General features: G+C 38.9%; 1 protein-coding gene across 1 annotated transcript; it reads left to right on the top strand.

Moving 5' to 3' along the window:
- Positions 1-15,717: 15,717 nt before the first annotated feature.
- Positions 15,718-20,074, top strand: LOC109190945 (probable ADP,ATP carrier protein At5g56450). Its single transcript, XM_019341545.1, has 2 exons — positions 15,718-16,369; positions 19,125-20,074. Exons 1-2 carry the CDS (start codon positions 16,061-16,063, stop codon positions 19,752-19,754), a joined length of 939 nt encoding a protein of 312 aa, XP_019197090.1. The 5' UTR covers positions 15,718-16,060; the 3' UTR covers positions 19,755-20,074.
- Positions 20,075-20,620: the final 546 nt, after the last annotated feature.

The following is a 20,620-nucleotide window of genomic DNA, read 5'->3' as shown; positions in this document are numbered from 1 at the left end:
GTTGTTCCATTCCGGGGCTTGGGTACTGATGGGTTTTTTCGGCATTGTTTGGAGTTGTTATGGTTTGGAGGGCCTTCCCGATGATTTTTCTGGCGAGGGTTCCGGTGAGACTTCCGGTGACGACGTGACACGGCGAGGGCGTCGACGGCGGGGCCTGGGCGATAGCGGCGTAGCGTGGCGTCCGCCTGGAGCTACGTCGAAGGGTGGTGGTTCGCGGTCGGCGTGGTGCGGTAGCGGTGTTGCTGTTCTGCTCCGGTGGCCGGTGGTTGGGCGGGGGCAGCGGGCCGACGCGGGGCTTGGCCGGTCGTTGGACGGGTTGTGGCCGGGTGGTCGGCGGTGGTTTGTGGATGTCTCGGCTAGTGCGGTGGGGAGAGAGAGGAGGAGAGGGAGAGAGAGAAAGAAAAGGGGAGGAAGAAGGGTTTTTGATTTGGGGATTTTGGATTTTTAGGAACTTGGAGGGGGTTAAGAAGGTTGTGTTTCCTTAAAGTTTTAAGAAACACTTATAGCTTAGTGGTTAGGAACTTGGTGTTATAAGTGGGAGGTTTAGGATCAATCCTTATTGGTTGCATTAATCTTTTGTGTGCACCCCTTTCATGCTTTGGGTTTTCTACTATTCTTTTGGTCCGATGTTGCAAGTGGTTTGATTGGATCCCCTCGTCGGACTTTTGCTTTCGCCGTGTGTCGGGTTTGGGATTTGTAGATTATAGAGGGCGGGGATCATAGCCCTCTACTTACCCCGAGGGGTGGTAGTCGGGGAAATTAAGCGGATTGAATTAATTGATTTTGTCTTTTATTCAAAGCACGAGAGCTTCTAAATAATCGAGCTAAATAAGCGATTCTACAAAAAGGGTCGTTTACAGGGGTTCACAGTTTTTATCCTAAGCAGAATTCCTCTTCCAGATTTTCCCCTGGCTGGTTTGCGGGATCCTCGTCCCCTAGGGCCACGTTTTCTGCGTCGAGGTTGGCTTCGGTTTCAAGGTCGGCTTGGGTGTGGCTAATGACGAATACCTTTCCGGGAGCCCCGTAATTCCCTCGGTTATTCGCGCTCCCTTGTTGGCCCATGACCGTAGGGCTTGTGCCTGGGGGTCGAGTGCACTGGAAGGACTTGTGTCCTTCTCCCCCGCAGTTGAAGCACTGCAAGGCGTTCCCAAGGCAGTCCTTGCCCCTATGATCCTTGTTGCATCTTCGACAAAGGAATGGTCTTGCGTTGACTTCGTTGTTTCTTATAGAAGATCCTTGGTTAGATGGATTAATCGTCCTTGTGTTAGAGTCGTTCCTAGCCCTTTTCATAGGCGGCGCCCCGCCTTCCGTGTTCCTCTTATGGATCTGTTCCTTAACTGCTCGTTGTAAAAGTTAGATCCGGTAGAGGTCGGTGGCGCTGGTGTAAGCTTCGTTAAGGGTTCAGGGTTTGCTTACGATTAGAGCTTTTCGGGCTTCGAAGTTGAGGCCCGTCACAAATTTCTCTATCTTGGTCGTTTCTGTAGGCACCAATTCGGGCGCGAAACGAGCTAGCTCAAAAAATCATTTGTGATACTCCATGACCGTGGCCATCCCCTGTTTTAGGTGGAGGAATTCCTCGTACATGGCTGCCTTTATGTGTGCTGGGTAGAACCGTCCCCGTTTAGTCGCACTTTTAGGGATTCCCAATTGAACCCTGGTTCTTGCCTACAAGTCGGTCCTTCGTGAACCCACCAAAGATCAGCTTCGTGTCCGAAGTAGAATGAGGCTATTTCTACTCGGCATCCCTCCGGGCATTCTACTACCTCGAAGATTCTTGTCGAAGGTTCGGATCCATTCTTCGAGGATTGTGGGGTCCTCTTCCCCTGAGAAGATAGGTGGGCGATGGTTCGAGATTTGGCAAGCGACGTCTGAGTTTTCGTTTGGCGGTGGTGGTGGTCGGTTATTGTTATGGAGGATAGCGTTGCTTAGTGTTTGGGCGACCTGAGTTAGTTGTTGTAGATTCTAGACTAGAGATTCATGAGCGGAGGGTTCAGGGGTCCTCGACTGACTTCTTGTTGGCGCCATTCTGGTGGTCTACAATGCTAATATTGATCGTAATGGTAAGTTAGTGGTTTGCATCCTTACTTTGATGCCATAAGTATAGGGGATTTTTAAACTAAGCACATGATAGAATGAGGGGAAGTTTAGGCAGACAACAATAGGTAAACTCATAGCCTCACCACGCGTCCTAAGTTTCCCGAATCCTATGTACTTAAATAACTAGAGTTCAAGCTTAATGTCCTAAACTCTTGTCTTAAGAGTCTCATCCTAGGGTCGAACATAGACTCTGATACCGTACCAACGGTAACACCCCTAATTTTTGAAACTTTTAAAACCATAGATATAAAAGGCAATTCCATTATAAGTCTCCAAACAGGACATAAACTGAGCATGATAGTCGGGGTGTTATGCTACACCTAGGTTTGAGAACCTAGGTGCACAGGCTAACTAAACATAAGAAATCCTCAATTAATATTCATTACAATCCCAAGGCACGCAGGCCACTACTAACTAAGCTAAGTCTACGGCTCAGACTAGCGCGCTCCGAAGCTAAGGCTCATCACCTGAAAAATATTTGGTATAACAACCGTCAGCGAATAATGCTGATAACTCACTCCAACGCGTTAAGTACAATATAGGTATATATAAGAAACTCATTTTGAAACTGGAATACATATATAATCCTAAGTGACTATAATTTAAATCTGAGAACAGACTCCACAAGCAATGGCAGATACATTCAATATAATCAAACATAAAGATTCTAGCATGCATCCTAAGGTCGCAAGACCACTTAATACAAACAACATCAATTCCCAATTATCATCACAGTCAAACAATCAACAATAAGACACGTATCGGTGCACACACATATGGTGGTGACGCAGGACCATTCACATGAACCGAACCTTGAGTTCAAGTGCAAAGGGGTCGGTGCATAGAGCTCTTACATGGCCCCGCAGCACTTTAACTTGTACCGCAGCACAAGGAAGAACCAAACGATTGATCGCAACAAAACTATGGACCGCAGCCCTATTATCATATATGTCCGATCGCAACTAGACTATGGGCCGCAGCTATATTAATATATATATATATATATATATATATATATATATATATATATATATATATATATATATAACAGCCGATTCTTCTCAACCAATCCAACTGCTTGTATAGCCGACTGATCGCAACCGGTCGGGTTAATACCTGGTTTTTCTCAACCAACCAGATAGTCATTATAGCCAATTGATCGCAACCAATTGGGTTATCATGCACAACAACATCGAAGCCAATCACAAGTAACCCACATTAGCACATAACGAGGGGGAATCATCGGGGAACACATAACCCAACATAACTTATCCATAACAACGACATTAACCCACCCACGACACTCCTACGGGATCATACAACTACCTCCTAGGCCAACGGGATACCAATTCAACTCGCATGCAATACACAAGACTCTTTTATCCTAATAACGGTACCGGATACATCAAATCAGACTCACACACGACAAACGGGGTACAACGGGACACAACGGAACACGGGGAAACATCAAACGGGGAAAAACGCCTTGAACTACGCCGGGATTCCAGTGCGTAGGTGTCGGGTGGAGGACAACCCGCCAACCACCCGTCGGCGGCGGGTACTATTCCAGCGGGTGGCTGGCTGGTAGTCCACCGCCCATCGGCTGCCCGCTAGAACAGTAGAGGCGGGCAGCGGGTAGGTGGCGGGTGGTCAGTCCCCTACCTACCCCCACTGATACACATGTAACTTTATGATCCCGGGATCCCTTGTGGAACCCGAAACCATGTCCAAACACATTTAAACACATAATGACAGCACCACGTATTCAATTAACAGAATTAACCCAAGAATCACAAAAAATACGTTCAAACACGATTCCTAAACATGCCATGACCTACCATCAATCATATAAAGGTTCGGGAGCATTCGGAACCACAAGAACATCAAGAATTCTATATGCAAGACCTAAACACAAGTCCTAGGCTAAACTCGACACCCGATCATGCAAAATCCCACCCAAACATGCCAAGAATAACATAATCTGGGATCCACGTTTTAATCCTAGGGCTCTAGACATAATCAAAATACAAGATCGTTCATATAATTAAGCATAGTATCAAGAACATCAAGATTATCACATAAGCATCAAGATCAACACATAAACATCAAGATCAACACATAAACACAATATAAACCCTAGGCAAAGCTCTACCAAGACTCAAGCATAGAATCATATATTAAAGGAGCCAATGAATAAGATATAGCGAGGAAAATAGGTTTTGTTGAGACATGGGTTACCTCTTAGCCTTAATCAATATCATTGGCTACTAATGTTCTTTCCCTAAGATCTTCTTCCCGTGGGTTCTCCTACGTTTGGTGGCAGGGGGATTCCTGGGAATATCTTGTGTGGTAGAATTAATTGTGGTAGGTTTTCTAAATGCTCCCTAAGTCCCTATATATAGGTTTAATAGTCCCATTTAGGGTCTGTGTAATAGCAAGGATCCACTTATCATATTCCTTATAGGATTAAGGATTTGGGTTTAAGGATAAGGGTCCATGAACCATAGTGGGCCACATTAATCAATTAAAGGGAATCTTAACCAAATTAAATCCTTTCTAATTATTACTAACGGAACCAATTAAATAATTAACCCGGGAATAAAGGCAGTAACACGGGGTGTTACAACCTAAGTCCAAGTAAGATGCATTAAAAGTGCAACAAATAATGTACACTAAGTAACAATATTAAGTGCACCAAACGTTATTATTAAGTGCACCAATATGAAAGACGTTATCACTAGGTGCACCAATGTTAAAAAGGTAAATTACTTGTACTAATAAGTGAAAATGATTGCACTTTTAAGTGATTTTACTTGCACACTTGCACCCGTTACTTACACTTCTAACACATGTTACTTGTACTAAAGTTCAATTTATTTACGAAAATACCACAATTTTTTTTTTCATTACTTATGATCCATTAAATCTGGACCTTAAGCTATAAAACAATGCACTTAAGTTTATATTGATGCACCTTAAGCTTTAAACATACGCACCTTAAGTTATAAAACTATGCACCTTGTTAGGAACATTAATTTTTAGATTTTGATGACACCAAATAATAGGAATTTTATACCCATATTATTTTATTTTTCTAGACTTAGGATAATTATGCTTTATATTCGAACCAATCGAATGCTACATCAAGTTGTAACAATTTTATCCATCCGAATGTTAACTCGAGAGGACAGTTTCAACATTAGACTCGAAGAGTAACCAGAGTGGTTAACTCACGAGTGGTCCAAGATGAAGATCATAAGACTCAAGATTCGAAGAGTAGAAGATATCAAAATCGAGAGGTGGAAGGGTATACTTTTCGAAGTGTTGCAAGACCGAATAGTAAGGTCAATCATTCGTAACCGAAAGGTCACAAAGGTCAAAGAATATGAAGGACCTACCTTTTGAGGAGTAAAAGGGACGAGTGGTAATTAGGTCAACCATTCGTATCCAAGAGGTCTAAGGTTGGAGGCATTAACCTAATTAACCACTCGAAAGGACTGCGCGAGATATTTTCTGAGCTATACAGTCCGAAACCTTAAGAAGATGATTGAATGTGTCTAAGGCAAATTGAATCCTAGGAACACATCCAAGGTAGATATTTCCTTTAAAGCCCTGACATTTTGTGCAGAACAAAAAGCAATGTTCAGCGCAAATTAAGTCTTTAACGATTGGATAATCTGACACGCTCACTTACTATCCGGATTACTTGTCAGTCTCTACACGCTGGTCCATAAGTGTTTGAAATTTGTTTTTCCCTCCAACAAAATTTTTTCAACATCCCTATAAATACCATCTTCCAAAACTAAAGAAGGAGCTAGTCATTCAAAAATTCTTAAGTGTTCAAAAAGTTTTAAGTGTTCTAGTGACCAATGTTCTAAAACAGAAAAGAGAGACAAAAGAGAAAAGGAATTGAGACTTGTGTTGCTCAAAACGCCAAGATCAGATTCAAGAGCCAAGTTCTCTAGTTGGAGAAAAAAGAAAAACCTTTTCTTGAACCTTGTAATCTCTAATCGGTAGTAGTAGAAAGATGTATAGTAAACTCGGTCAAGAGTTGAAAAATCTGGTCGTAGAGTTCACGGCTGGCTTGATGTTCAATGCGTGAACGTCCGGGAGATAGTGCAAACCTCCTTAGTGTTTAAGGGTTGGGGATTCAACTTTTTGAAACAAGAGAAGAGTGGAGTAGATTGGTTATAGCCTAACCACTATAAAAATCTCTCTCAGTCTCTTTAATTAAATGATAGTATCGATGTGGGACCTACAGTTCTCTGCCAATTTAGCTTCTTAAATATGCACTTTGCATTAGTTTCTTGATACTATCATTTCTTTCTTGGTAACAAAATTAAATTATTAATTAACTCAAAATTATTCGTGTCTTCTCACAAAATGTATGAAAGGTTGTCCAAAGCGTCCTTCAAACTCATATCCCGTATTGTTAGCAATTGGTTCTAAATCCAATTTGACCACTGTACTTCTAATACCATTGTTTTGAGCCATTCAATTAGAGAGAAATATGAGATGATTTACGATAGAAGACTAGTATCCTTCGAACTCACACTCCGTATCGTGATTATTAAGTCTTCTCTTGAATGATTTGAGCAATTAACTCCAAAACCAATTCAACTACTATACCTCTAATACTATTGTACAATAAAAACTTGAAGTATATAAACTAATCACCATACCTCTAATTCTATCTATCGTACAATAAAAACTTGAACTATAAATTTATTAGGTGTCTCTAAAAGAGACATCCCTCCAAAAGATGGCGTATACCACTATTCACAACAAGCACATGGAAAATACAATCACAATTGAACTGGGAGTCCGTGTCACCCTCTGTGTACAAGTGTGATGGGATGAATGTTTTAATAGTCTATCGAGGGACTAGTTGGTCGGTTGATGAGGATCAGAGCGGTTCGAGTGACATAGTACAATTTGGAAGTAGTGGTATATGTAATTTTGAGAGTACAAGATGATCTCAAAGGCAAGACATAGAGAGCTATTTATATTATATTGCACTAATTAAGTCGCTTAATTGAAGTCATGATGACGGGAAGCGCAAGGCAAGCCTCGAACTTTTTCGGTTGTACGGCCTGTTCATTAGTCACTTTGAGTTGTGCACCAGTTATCACTTAGGTGTGATGGCGAAATACATAATGCATCTTACAACTACTCTAACGTCCCACTAGTCATATGCTGAAAACCAAGCAATTATATTGCTTGGTCGAGTTATAGGGTATACTGGTGATACCCTATAACCCCATCATATATAATTCCTCCAAATTCACAAGGTAGGATCCAATAGCATTGCAAGACTAGTACTAGACTACTAGCTAGTAGATGGTGACTCAAAAATTACGCACTAATCAAACTCGATAAAAATTAGTACACTCAATTTGCACATACAGTCTAAAGGTACAAACTTGTAATGTTCATGATGAATAATAGAACCAAAAATATCTTTGCTTTGAACATGCTACAAACTTGGATCAACATGGAGATGGAAGCTGTGATGCAGTTACCATTTCTCAACCAAATGTTGATCCATGATTATACAAGGGTACAAGATGAAAATTAAATCACCATGGCTGATGAAGAGTTACATGAATATGGCTAAGTTGTCATGCTTCCTGCAAAATGCCTAGTCCAGAAAGTCCGGAACATGTATGCTTTAAAGGTGTTTAAGTTCGGAATATTAGTAAAATTTAACTCAACGCGTTTTCACTCCATCCCTTTCAACTTTTCATATTATTATATTCCTCTGAAACATTCTGCAAACCAAACTTACATTATTTAGAATAGTTTTCTTTAAGAATAAGGATCAAATAAGTTCATGAAATTTAATATTATGTAACTAAAGTGAGAGAGATTGTTCTCCTAATTCCTACTAACATAATACTTCATTCGTCTCATTTTGTTTGTTTGATTCGGTCAACGAGACTTGCCTGAAGTTATGTTTAATTCAACATTTCATAATATTAAGATTAATATTAGTATATAAAACTTATATATTTAGAAACTACATTAAAAGTACTATTAAAAACAAAAAGAAAATTCAAATTTAAAAATAATTAAAAATTATTAAAGAAAATAAATAATGAAGAAAGAGTTGGTTTGACCAATGAATAGTAAACATGACAGACAAAATAGGACAGAAAGAGTAATTAATATATAAAAAAAAAAAGTGGTAGACATTGTGTCTCGTAAGAAGCCCGATTTTGTCTTTCTCATGGAAACCAAGGTGGGGCATATACATGCTGAACGTCTCCGCTTCAAGCTTGGCTTTGATGTGTTATTTTATGTTGATAATTATGGGTTAAGTGGTGGTTTAGCGTTACTGTGGTGAAAGAATAATACAGCCAGATTGTTAAGCCATTCCAGAAATCATGTGGATGTGGAGGTTAGCCTTTCAGGTCTCCCTAGCTGGCGTATGACTGGTTTTTATGGTTTTCCTGAACGAGGTAGAAGAACTGAGTCTTGGGAGTTGCTAAAGAACCTTGCTACTAGGTCCCATCTTCCTTGGGTTGTCTTGGGAAATTTCAATGATCTCCTATTTCAGCATGAGAAGCGGGGTGAAAACCCAACATCTTGACGGTTTCCTACGCGATTTTGGGGACACCGTGGATTGTTGTGGTCTGACTCAATTACCTATGCAGGGTTACTCGTATACCTGGGAGGGGGTAGGGGCACATTTGTAACACCCCCATTTTCCATTAACCAAAATAACTTATAAAAATGAATTTATTTTATTAAAAACCATTTTTAGTTGCGGAAGCTAAACAAAACAAAAGGAAAAAAGGGATGCTACCGCCACGTTTAGATAACAACATATATCCAAACGCACAGGCTAAAAACAACACTACTAAAAACAACTCATAATTTGTTCTATTACAATGCATTAAATACAATTGTCTAAGAATCCACTTCTAGATTTTTCTAAAATAATATCAAACTTCAAAGTTCTAAAAGATGAATCGCTCTCATGCTCCAGATACTCGTGTCACATTACCTGCAAAATAACTAAAGGGGGGACAAATTCAGCATACAACAGCGGGTAAGACTTACTCCACCCTGTAAAACATTTTACACATAACACATAACACCTTGGAGCACATAATTCCACATTAACCCCTTAATCATATTATACTTGCAATATTCCCTCCTACCATTTCTTCACATTTAATTACCAATTACCAAGTCAACCACATAATAAGTATAAATTAAAATTCATATAACATTCCAGAATTTACCATATCATCAATTAATTTAACACAAAATACAATAACTTCCACGTTTGACCACTTTTCTCGATATTAGGATTTAATCCTTTATTTACCACCCAAGTCAATGAGGAGGAAAAATACAAGGCAAGAGCCATTACTTCCGCCCCAGTGACCAAAACCAACCAACCAGAGACCAACCCAGATGGCTCGAGATCAATCCCTTAAGTATGCATACCCCCATTGAGAGACAAACCCCAATGGGTAGAACAAACTCGATTGTGAGAGACCAACCCCACAAGGTACATAATAATATTCCAGAATCAAATGTGAGAGACCAACCCGCCAAGATCCATAACCAAAAGTGAGAGACCAACCTCACAATAAAAATCCAAGTACAAATCCTCCATGACCAAAGTTAATTAAATGTAAGTTTTTATACCAAATATTTCACAAGCAAGCAACTTCTCAATATCTCAAATAAGAAACTAACAAAACTTTTCAGAAACTATGACCTGAATTGCAGAATTTACTGAGAAAAATCGGTAACATATTTTCATATGAAATTCTCCAGATAATTAGTACAAAGAGTCTAGACTACACAAAAAGTTTCAAGCCAATCCAAGGCATAGAAGTATTTTTCCCAAAATATTTCCCAACACTGCGCCAAACAGAAATTAAACTGGCAGTACACTGCCTCAACTTTACGAAATTTTTCTGGAAAAACAGAAACATATTTTTAACCAAAAATTTTTACAAACATCAAATATAACAAGTCTAGGTTATCCATAAAAAATTTCAAGCAAAAAGAAGTTTAGGAAGCAATTTTCACGAATTTTTCTTTCCAGCTGCGCCAATCAGAATTTTCTCAGGCAATGATCAAGTTGAGTAAAAATTTTCCTTTTTAATCACCACAAAATCACCATATCACATATGCAGGATTTTCAAAACATCTGAACACATATATCTATTCGCATAATATAATCAAATAACTTTTCACGTTAAATATCACATATTCATTAAAATCATGAATCACATAAACACATATAGGAAAAGTGATTTTTCTTTGGGGTAAATACATTTTGAGTAGACATAAATCTTACCTGGATTCCAACATTAACATTAACACTTGAATCCGTACGGTGAACAAAGGAGAGAATTTGATGATGATAGAGGAACAAGACCAATCATGATTGAATCGATGACAAAGAGGAATAAGTTTTTGTTTTTTTGTTTTTCCTTTCTATTCAGTGGTATTGTGTTAGCAAGAGGAGAGGATTTAATGAATCAGCTACTGATGAGGATGGGAACAATTAGACTACTACTTAAATACTTAACTAATAACTTGTATTATAAATAATAATTCTAGTTGCTGGAAACTAAAATACTTAAAAGCTTAATATAATATTAATATACATATTAGCCTACTAGTACTTAACACACACACACACACACACACACACACACACACACACACACACACACACACACATATATATATATATATATATATATATATATATATATATATATATATATATATATATATATATATATATAATTATTAGCTATACTACACCGTTTAGATATAAAAGAGTAGCAGTAGTAGACTAGTTTAAATAGTTTTGGGTCACATAAAATAATATAATAGCCGTATAGTAAAAATATTTTATTTAACATAATATCTATTTTATAAAATTTTATTTAGAATAATAATATTTATAACAAAATACTCAAATAACCGGGGTATCACAACATTAGATTGGATGGAGGAGAGGTTGGATAAGGTGTTAGCTAGCGAGGGTTGGCGTAGTAGTATCACGGGTGCCAGTGTGCTTAACTTGCTGACACGCTCTTCGGATCACTCAGCTTTCTTCCTAGGGGTCTATGATTCGTGAGGGAGTGGTGGCAGAATAAAAAGGGGCTTCAAGTTTGAGATGGCCTGGGTGCATGATGAGGTATGTAGAGATGTTGTGGAAAAGGCTTGGGTAGATGGCAATGATGGTGGTCTTTTGGGTTGTTTGCAGCTTTGTGGTGACCACTTGACTCGTTGGTGGGGGGGGGGGGCGTGATCACTTTCATAAGTTTGGTGAGCAGATCAGAAACCTACGTAAAGAGCAGGCCTTTCTCAATGGACGTACGAACACGGTCTCTTTGGCCGAATATCAACTTGTTGAGGAGCAGTTGTGCCAGCTTAAAGCCCAGGAGGATGCTTATTGGAGACAAAGAGCCAAGCAGCACTGGCTTAAGGGTGCGGATTCCAACACTATGTTTTTTCACAGGTAGGTCTTTAACCGTAGGAAGAAAAAATGTCTTACTAGAGTTAAAGAATGATTCTGGGGATTGGGTGGAGGGAGATGCGATGAAGTATGTTATCTTGAATTATTTTGATGGTATTTTCCACTCTGCTAGTCCCCCTTCTGGGATGGGTTCTTTAATTCTGTTGTGCCCCGTGTAACTCAAAGCCATAATGATGACCTTCTTTGCCCTTTCGTGGTGGAGGAAGTTAAAGCCGCCCTATTTTCAGTGTTTCCTGATAACGCACCTGGCTTGGATGGAATGAATCCAGGTTTCTATCAACACTTTTGGGATGTGGTTGGGGGTGATGTCTCGACCTTTGTGATTAACTATCTAAATACGTGTTCCTTCCCGGAGGGGTTGAATGATATAAATGTGGTCCTTATCCCTAAGAAGAATGTCCCTGAGTCATTTTTTATCTTAGGCCAATTGCCCTGTGCAACATTATTTATAAAATTATGACCAAGATTATAGCAAATAGAATGAAGCCACTTATGGATCAGGTGATCTCGGAGTCTCAGAGTGCTTTTATTCCAGAGACTCATCACTGATAATATCTTGCTAGCTTTCGAGGTTGGGCATTACTTGAATAGAAAATAGTGTGGTGTGTAAGGGTGGGGGGCTCTCAAATTGGATATGGCAAAGGCCTATGACCGCATGGAGTGGTCTTTCCTTCGTAGGATGCTGGTGGCGATGGGGTTTGACGATAAGTGGGTGAAGCTTGTTATGTATTGTGTTACTTCTTATCTTATAGCTTCTTGGTTAATGGGGCGAGGAGTGGCCATTTGGTGCCTATTAGAGGTCTAGACAGAGAGATCCACTGTCTCCTTATCTGTGTAGAGGTACTCTCTTTACGTTTATCGCAGGCTCAAGTTGAAGGTTCTATTCATGGCTGCAGGGTTTCCAGAGGGGCGCCCCCTATTACTCATTTATTTTTTGCTAATGATAGTCTACTATTTTATAAAGCTAATACGCAGGAGGCTGGGGTAGTGAAGCATTGTCTATCGGTGTATGAGAATCTCTCTAGTCAGGCAGTCAACTTTCATAAATCTAGTATATGTTTTAGTAGGAACACAACATATGTGGACAAGCAGGAAGTGGCACAGGTTTTGGGGGTTACCCAGGCTCCAAACTTTGGTAAATATTTGGAGTTGCCTTTATTTGTTGGAAGACACAAGAAAGTTGTGTTCTCTTATATTGAGGACAAGATAAGATAACAGATAAGTACATGGAGCAAGAAGCTTCTCTCGCAGGCTGGTAAGGAAATTCTCTTAAAAAGTGTGGCTCAATCTATGCCAACTTTTTCAATGAGTGTCTTCTTGCTTGCTGAATCAGTGTGTTTGTTAATAGAGAGAGTAATGAATCGTTTTTTGTGGGGGTCATGTAAAGATAGAGGGATACACTAGAAAGCATGGGACATGTTGTGTGTGCCCAAGAAGTTTGGGAGCCTGGGGTTTAAGGAACTTTGTGCTTTCAATTTGGCTATGTTGGAGATGCAGGCTTGGCGGCTTCTGACGAAACCTAATTCATTAGTGGCAAAGGTCTACAAAGCCAGGTATTATCCTAAGTGTGATTTTGTTGATGCTACCTTCGGAAGTTTCCCAAGCTATTATTGGCGCAACATCCTGGCAGCTCAGGATATGGTTTGTAGTGGTATTAGACGGAGGGTTGGGAATGGTGAGTCAACTTTGATTTGGGAACACCCTTAGATACCAGATGAGCATGATCCGATGGTGCACACTACTATGCCGCCTGAGTTGTGTGGATCAAGGGCCTCGGGTTTGATTGATCAAACAACAGGTACCTGGGATCACTCTATTCTTTTGGATGTTTTGGATCCTAATGATGTGGCCCGTATCACTAATATTCCTATAAGTTCCAACTATGAGGATTCATGGTATTGGCCGGGGATCCTAAAGGGTGCTACACTGTCAAGAGCAGTTATAGGCTCATTGTTGGAAATTTTGTTGCCGGGGATCCTAAAGGGCACTACACTGTCAAGAGCAGTTATAGGCTCATTGTTGGAAATTTTGTTGAGAATACGGGAGACTTTACTAAATGGGTTTCTTTGTGGAAAATTAAGATCCCCTAAGTGGAAAGTTTTCTTGTGGAGGGCACTAAATAATGTTCTTCCTACTACCACCAACCTGATTTTAAAAAGAGTTGAAGTGGATCCTACATGCTCTATGTATGGTCTTGTTCATGAAGATGTCATGCATGCTTTAGTTTTGTGTGACTTTGCTCAAGCTGTTTGGCGTGAAACACATGTTCCTATCCATAATATTGTTGCAAACAACTTTTATTTGTGGTTTACTAGTATCATGGACATCTTACCTGGTGATGATCTTATGTTTACAGTAGCTATTCTATATCATATTTGAAGGGGAAGGAATACGGCTGTTTGGGAGGCCTTCTTGCCGCTGCCAAGAAAGGTGATTTTGATGGCCAAAGCTATGTTGAATGCTTGGCAACAGGTCCATACGCAACACAACTCTCCACCCAGCCAAATGGTCACCAACTCACCTGCTCACAGCCAAATCTTCTTTGTTAGTAGTTTTGTCCCTAGATCAGCTAATTTAATAGCTCATACTCTTGTTTTTTAGGCCTACTCACAGGCTAACACTATGTACTGAGATTCTAATCCACTGACTTTATTTCGATCTTTCTTTAATGCATCATAATCTTTTTTGCCTTAAAAATATATATATATAAAATTATTTAAAAAATAATTTTAAATAAAATATATTTAAAAAAAAAAAAAAAAAAAAAACCACCCCTCCCCAGTCCCCACCTTCATCTACCACGGTATGCGAAGACCATCTCTTCGTGGAGTTTTCCCCTTTCCCTCCTCAGTTCTCAGCTCCCTATCTAGAAGGGCTGAATAATTCAAATGCAACACTAAACTTTACTTATTCTGTTTATTATATCATTCCCCTTTCAATATTCCAAATTTTCAAATAATAAATATATTCTCACAAAGTTAAAATATCTAACTTTTTTAAAATTACACTACTTTTTTTTAGTTAAGAGGAGAAAGCCCAAGCACTAATAGTGTCCTCGGTGAACTATGCGCATTTTCAAAATACCCATGTGATCTTCTGCAAGAGTGCCAAGAATTCTCATGGGAGTTCTCAAATGTAGCTTCGTCGGTCCGCCACGAGTAGTCATCTTAGCAAGGTGACCCGCAACAAGGCGTTGTTCCTTGAACACATGACAGATTTTGTTCTCCCAAGCCATCTTAGCATAAGCTAGAGCTAATAGTACGACGGTACGAGTACAATAAAAATAATATACATAATTGCACTCGATACTATCAACACCAGTACTAATACACATGTCCTTAAGTTTTTGGCTATATATTAATTTCTATTTCATCTATAGCTATTGTTCATGCTCATATTTCAATTTTCATCTTTAAACTTTTATTTAGATTTTTTCATACTTCTTGAGTAATTGTTATTTTCATCCTAGTTCTTGGACAATACCTTCTACCATTATTTTGTCACACCAAAGACGTATTAATTAGTTGCAACCCTCTACATCTACATTTCGAATTTTCGAACTAAAATTTTGAAGATTTTCAGACATTTTACACGTACTCATTTTGCACCGTTGAAATGCAACAATCTATCTTTGAGCTCCAAAGAACTGCTTCAATGGATATTACAATGCAAACATACAACCGAAAGTAGAGAGAAGCCAAAAAATATTGATTAAAAATTAAGAACATATGTCTAATTGAAAATTAAAAAATTCAACTTTTTTATATTTAGATGTTTCAAAAAGACAAATATACCTTTATTTGTTATAACTTTTAAAATTTATCAGATTCGTATAACATAGTATGGAAAGAATGATAAGAAGGAAAAGAGTTACCTAGTATAAGTTAAGAACAAAATACAAGCTACGAAAATAACAATTATCTAAAAAGTTGGGTACAAAAAATTGTTGTGATATGATAATTCGCATTGAGGGTGGAGTTAAGACTTCAACTTATAAATAGGAACATAATTTCATTAAAAATCATTGTAATCTTTATCCAAAAGATGTCCACCATTAGTAATCACCTAATTGAAAATGTTAATAGTAATTAAATTGCTTAAACCTTAATTGTGTTTGTGTATTACCAGAAAGGTGTCCATTGCCAACAAATTTCAGACCCAAACTCATATTCCATCTCTGTGAGAGGAAAGCAAAATGGACCTTGCTCTCAAACTTCCTTGTATGTGCATATATTCGACTGTGTATACAAACGCGGAAGTGGATACAGATGGAGAATAGCCGCCTTCCCCCGCCTGAAATTTCTTTTTGACTGACTAGAAATAGGAATAGGAGAATCAAGATCCCCAGTGCTATCTATCTCTCAAACGCATCTTTCCCAAATCGGGGAAAACCCAGAACAATTGCACCAAGATTTCATTTCTTTCCGCATTGGGTTCGTGGAAATGGTGGAGGGGAATGGCGATTTTGGGTCGTCGAATTGGTGGGCTAGTTTCCACCGAGATATCTTGGCGGGGGCTTTGATGGGGGGCGTGGTGCACACTATTGTGGCGCCCATAGAAAGGGCCAAGCTATTGTTGCAGACCCAGGAGAGTAACATAGCAATCATGGGTGGACCTCACAGGAAGTTCAAGGGCATGCTGGATTGTATGGTGAGGACCGTTAGGGAAGAAGGGTTTCTTTCATTGTGGAGAGGAAACGGTAGCAGCGTTATCAGATATTACCCTTCTGTAGCTCTCAATTTCTCCCTTAAGGTACACTCCCTTGATAATCATTGAAGTCCTGTATTTCTTTTAATAAGAAATGGGTGAGTTTCTGTTACAAAGTATGGGGTTGTTTAAATGCAAAAAGCTATAACTAGAATGGGGTGGATTTTGATGGTAATAGCTATTACATATTGATTTATGTATGTATATGTCAAAATTGGTAATAGGTGGTGTATTATAGTCTCCTAAGTTTTGGTTGGAACTGAGCAACTGAGTCATATTGCTGGATAGGCTCTAGGGCGTTTGCATTGTTTAGATTGAGAAATATAAGTTGGTTAGACAACAAGCTCCTTGAATCAGGTGATAGTTAACGGTTAGCATAATTCTTGTTTGGTTAGAACTTGGAAATGTTGTCTCTAAGCCACCTCTGTTCATCGAGCATTGTGATGTTAAAAATCACTGAATCACGGAAACGTTTTGCAATTCTTACATTGGGGCAAGGTGGACTTAGTTTTTGAGTCTCTTCACATTCCAGGAATGTCTTCTTTTTATCCATTTTTGTTGAATATGGCTTGTTGGATTAGAAGGTTTACAAGTCATAGTTTGACTGACTTGTAAATGGTGTGAATATTTGATTTTTTAATGATATTATAGTTGTTGAAAGACAAAATAGATTGATTAATCGGGGTTGAGATTTTGGTGGCTAGTTTTTTAACCGGTGTGATTGTAAGAAAATCATAATAGTAATAAAGACAATGATAAAGTAATTTTTTACATGGAAACCCAATGCAGGGGAAAATCCACAGGCGGGATAGCCTGCAAATCGTGTCATTTTCTCCAACATTGTCTAGCATTTGCTAATGTCTGGTTAATGCACCTCTCTTTTAAGTTATACTGTAAATAGTTGCTGTTATTCCTTCTTTCTATAGCTATTTATCGGATAGAATTAGAGTAAAATGTCTTTGTACACACACGCTTTGGCACATATCAAATGACATACACATAGTGTTTTGGTCTGACCACAGCTGTCCTCAGCGAATCGGCTAGCGACCACACACCGAGACTAATGTTATTCGTGTCGGGTAAGACTTCCTGGGTGGCAAAGCACTCCCTCATAGGTTTTAAGGTAGTTGCATTCCCAAGGCTCGAACCCGTCTCTTGTTAAGCTGTAAGAGACCTACGCCATCTCATCCACACCCCATGGGTAATGTAGATGTATAGTTGGAGAGTAATTAACCTTGAAAAGTTGAGAACACCGATATACTTTATGAAAAATGACTTTTGAAGGTTCTCTCTCTTTTTTTTTTTTTTTTTTTTTTTTTAAGTTGGACCATAAGGTGTCCTGAGTAGGCCCCAACTATAGGAGACACCTTTAAGCCCATACCATACTCATACTAATACCTGTTCGCACTGGGCCATCCCAATTAAGGGGCAAAGGGGTTTTGATCTTTCGACATCTATTAAGGAATGAGAGTGCATGGTCACTCAAGCCAACCAAGCTGGTTAGAAGGTACTATTTTAGAACCAGGGAAATTTGGATGTATTATGAAATGAATTTATGATGGAATATCTTTTATTATACTAGTGTAATGAATTGGAGTTACTATATGATCATCTGCATGAAACAACAGCACGCGTCTAAGAAGTATCTCGTCTTTTAACAAGTTCACTGGGCTGGACTCTAGCTAAATCACTGTCTTTTGTATGATTTAAGCATTGAAGTTGTCTGGTATTCCATAAAAAATTCAATAATACATTAGGGATTGAAGTTGCTTGAATATTGGTAGGCTCTGAAACTCCAGCATGCAGTTTGGGATTTTTTTTATTTTTATTTTTTTTCTCTCTTTTGGTTCCATGCAATCACCATCTGGAAAAAACAAAAATAGAAAGGGAAAACTAGTAAATCAAAGCATCTTAAGTGTTTAACACAATAACACTCATCAGTCCACTCACGTGTGCATTCCATGACAAATATCTTGGCTCCATCTTTTGTTTTGTCTTGTTTTTCGTTGATATGTTCATTTCACATTTATGCACAATTTGATATGTTTAAAGCAAAGCTATATTTTTTCTGGTCAGGCCATGAGGTGTCCTGAGCAGGCCCTAACTGTAGGAGGCATCTTTAAGCCCGTACCATACTCAGACTAATCCCCATTCGCACCGAGCCGGCCCAATTAAGGGGCAAACTGTTGGCCAAATTGGTTTTTCATACGAGAGGGGGTTTGAACTCCCGACTTCTCTTAAGGGATGAGAGTGCAAAGCCAACAAACCTAATTCACCTTCTAGACGTAATACTTTGTTTCTACTCTGTACCACTTGAACTGCTTACTAATTGACCTTAGCAGGTATTAACCTAAGCCCACAAGCAGCCTTCAGTTTACCCTTTTTTTTCATCTCATCCTGTGTTATATCTCTATAGTGAATATGTTAGAGTTAAATATTTGGACAATACAGTCTAGGAAGAGCATAGCTTTGACCAATGTTGTAAAAATCGCTACACATTTGGTGGATGCCTAACGCCTAGGTGCCCAACTTTAATAAAACCTTTCTTTTAAAAAAAAAATTTTTGCACATGGCATCTTGGGTTTTTTAGTGGACTCAAATTTTCTCGGAGTTCTCAGTTACTTTGGTGGCAAATGATCAGTGTTGAATGTCTTAGATGTTCCCTTAGAGATTAGGGTAAGTCCTAAAAGTAATTTATGTTGTTTGTTGTTTGGTTTTGGGATGGATGTTTATGGGAGCTATTTTCATAAGCACATGTGGTTTTGGCAATGAAAAGTAATGAATGGCTTCTTTTTTGCAGGACCTCTATAGGAACATCTTACATAGCAACTTTAAGGAAGGCCACTTCTTGGCTGGTCCGTCTGCTAATTTCATCGCGGGGGCTGGAGCTGGATGTACAACATTGGTAATCATCTACCCGCTTGATATTGCGCATACACGGCTTGCTGCGGACCTCGGGAGAACCGATGCTCGCCAATTCCGGGGCATCTGCCATTTCCTGAGAACTATCCATGAGAAAGAAGGAAATCGGGGGATATACCGGGGACTCCCTGCTTCTCTTCAAGGGATGATCGTTCACCGAGGCCTCTACTTTGGCGGTTTCGATACCATAAAAGACATGATGTCCGAGAAATCTAAACCAGACGTGGCTTTATGGAAGCGCTGGTTGGTGGCTCAGGGGGTCACGACATCTGCCGGGCTGCTGTCCTATCCCCTGGACACAGTTCGGAGGCGGATGATGATGCAGTCTGGATTAGAAAAGCCGATGTACAGAAATACGTTCGATTGCTGGAAGAAGATTTACAAGACCGAGGGAGCTGCTTCTTTTTACCGCGGAGCTCTGTCAAATATCTTCAGGAGCACCGGGGCTGCCGCCGTCCTAGTTTTGTACGACGAGATCAAGAAGTTCATGAATTGGACCGGGTTGTAGCGGGACATGTGCCCAACCTCACCATTTGTTCATCTAAAAAAAAAAAAGAGGATTAGAATAGACTGTGAAGCACTGATTTTGCAGAAGTTATTAGGTGACTACACTTTCTGGGACATGATACAGTTGATAGATAAAACACAAACCACACTGCTCTTTGAGGGAGGTAGATCATACCAAATCTACAGATTTGTTTTTTCTTTTCTTTTTTAGATTTCTAAAAACACTTTGCAGTTCCAATCTGTCTCCAACTCCATTGATGTTGTGGAAGGGCCAGAAAAGATTTGAGAATAAGGAATCATTCAACTTTATCATTCCTTACAGTTTGTGTTTTTACACTCTCATCTGTTGTTGGCTGCAATGTACCAGAGAAATGTTCCACTGTTGTAAGTAAAGCTATATATATATATATATATATATATATATATATATATATATATATATATATATATATATTCATCATTTTATTAAAGAAAAGGGGTATCATTGCCAGCACATTTGACCTTAGCTTGTGATTCCTAGTGATTCTCTTAGCATTTGACTAGGGAATCCACAGAATTAAAGTTGCATTTTACTTTATCCAAGTTGCATCATCTACAGGGTTGAGCTACCACTCCTCAAAATGACAAATTCAGACCCCAAAAAAAAATTAATAAAATAAAATAAAATAAAAAACATTTTCAGTCTCTCAATTGTTCCTAGTTAGCTATTTTAATCCCTAACTTTTTGTCATTACAATATATATATCTCTAACTCCTCAAAAAAGTTACTACTTTAACTCCTAAAACAACAAAATTATTAGACTATATTAAATTTCACTTAGTATATGAGTATTTTTTAGTATTTTGTAATGTTTCTTTTTTAATTAT

Source organism: Ipomoea nil, unplaced genomic scaffold (genome assembly GCF_001879475.1).
Source record: "Ipomoea nil cultivar Tokyo-kokei standard unplaced genomic scaffold, Asagao_1.1 scaffold0205, whole genome shotgun sequence".
Lineage (NCBI taxonomy): Eukaryota > Viridiplantae > Streptophyta > Magnoliopsida > Solanales > Convolvulaceae > Ipomoea > Ipomoea nil.
The sequence above is the reverse complement of the archived record's forward strand: the minus strand, read 5'-3'. Positions and strand labels throughout refer to the sequence as shown.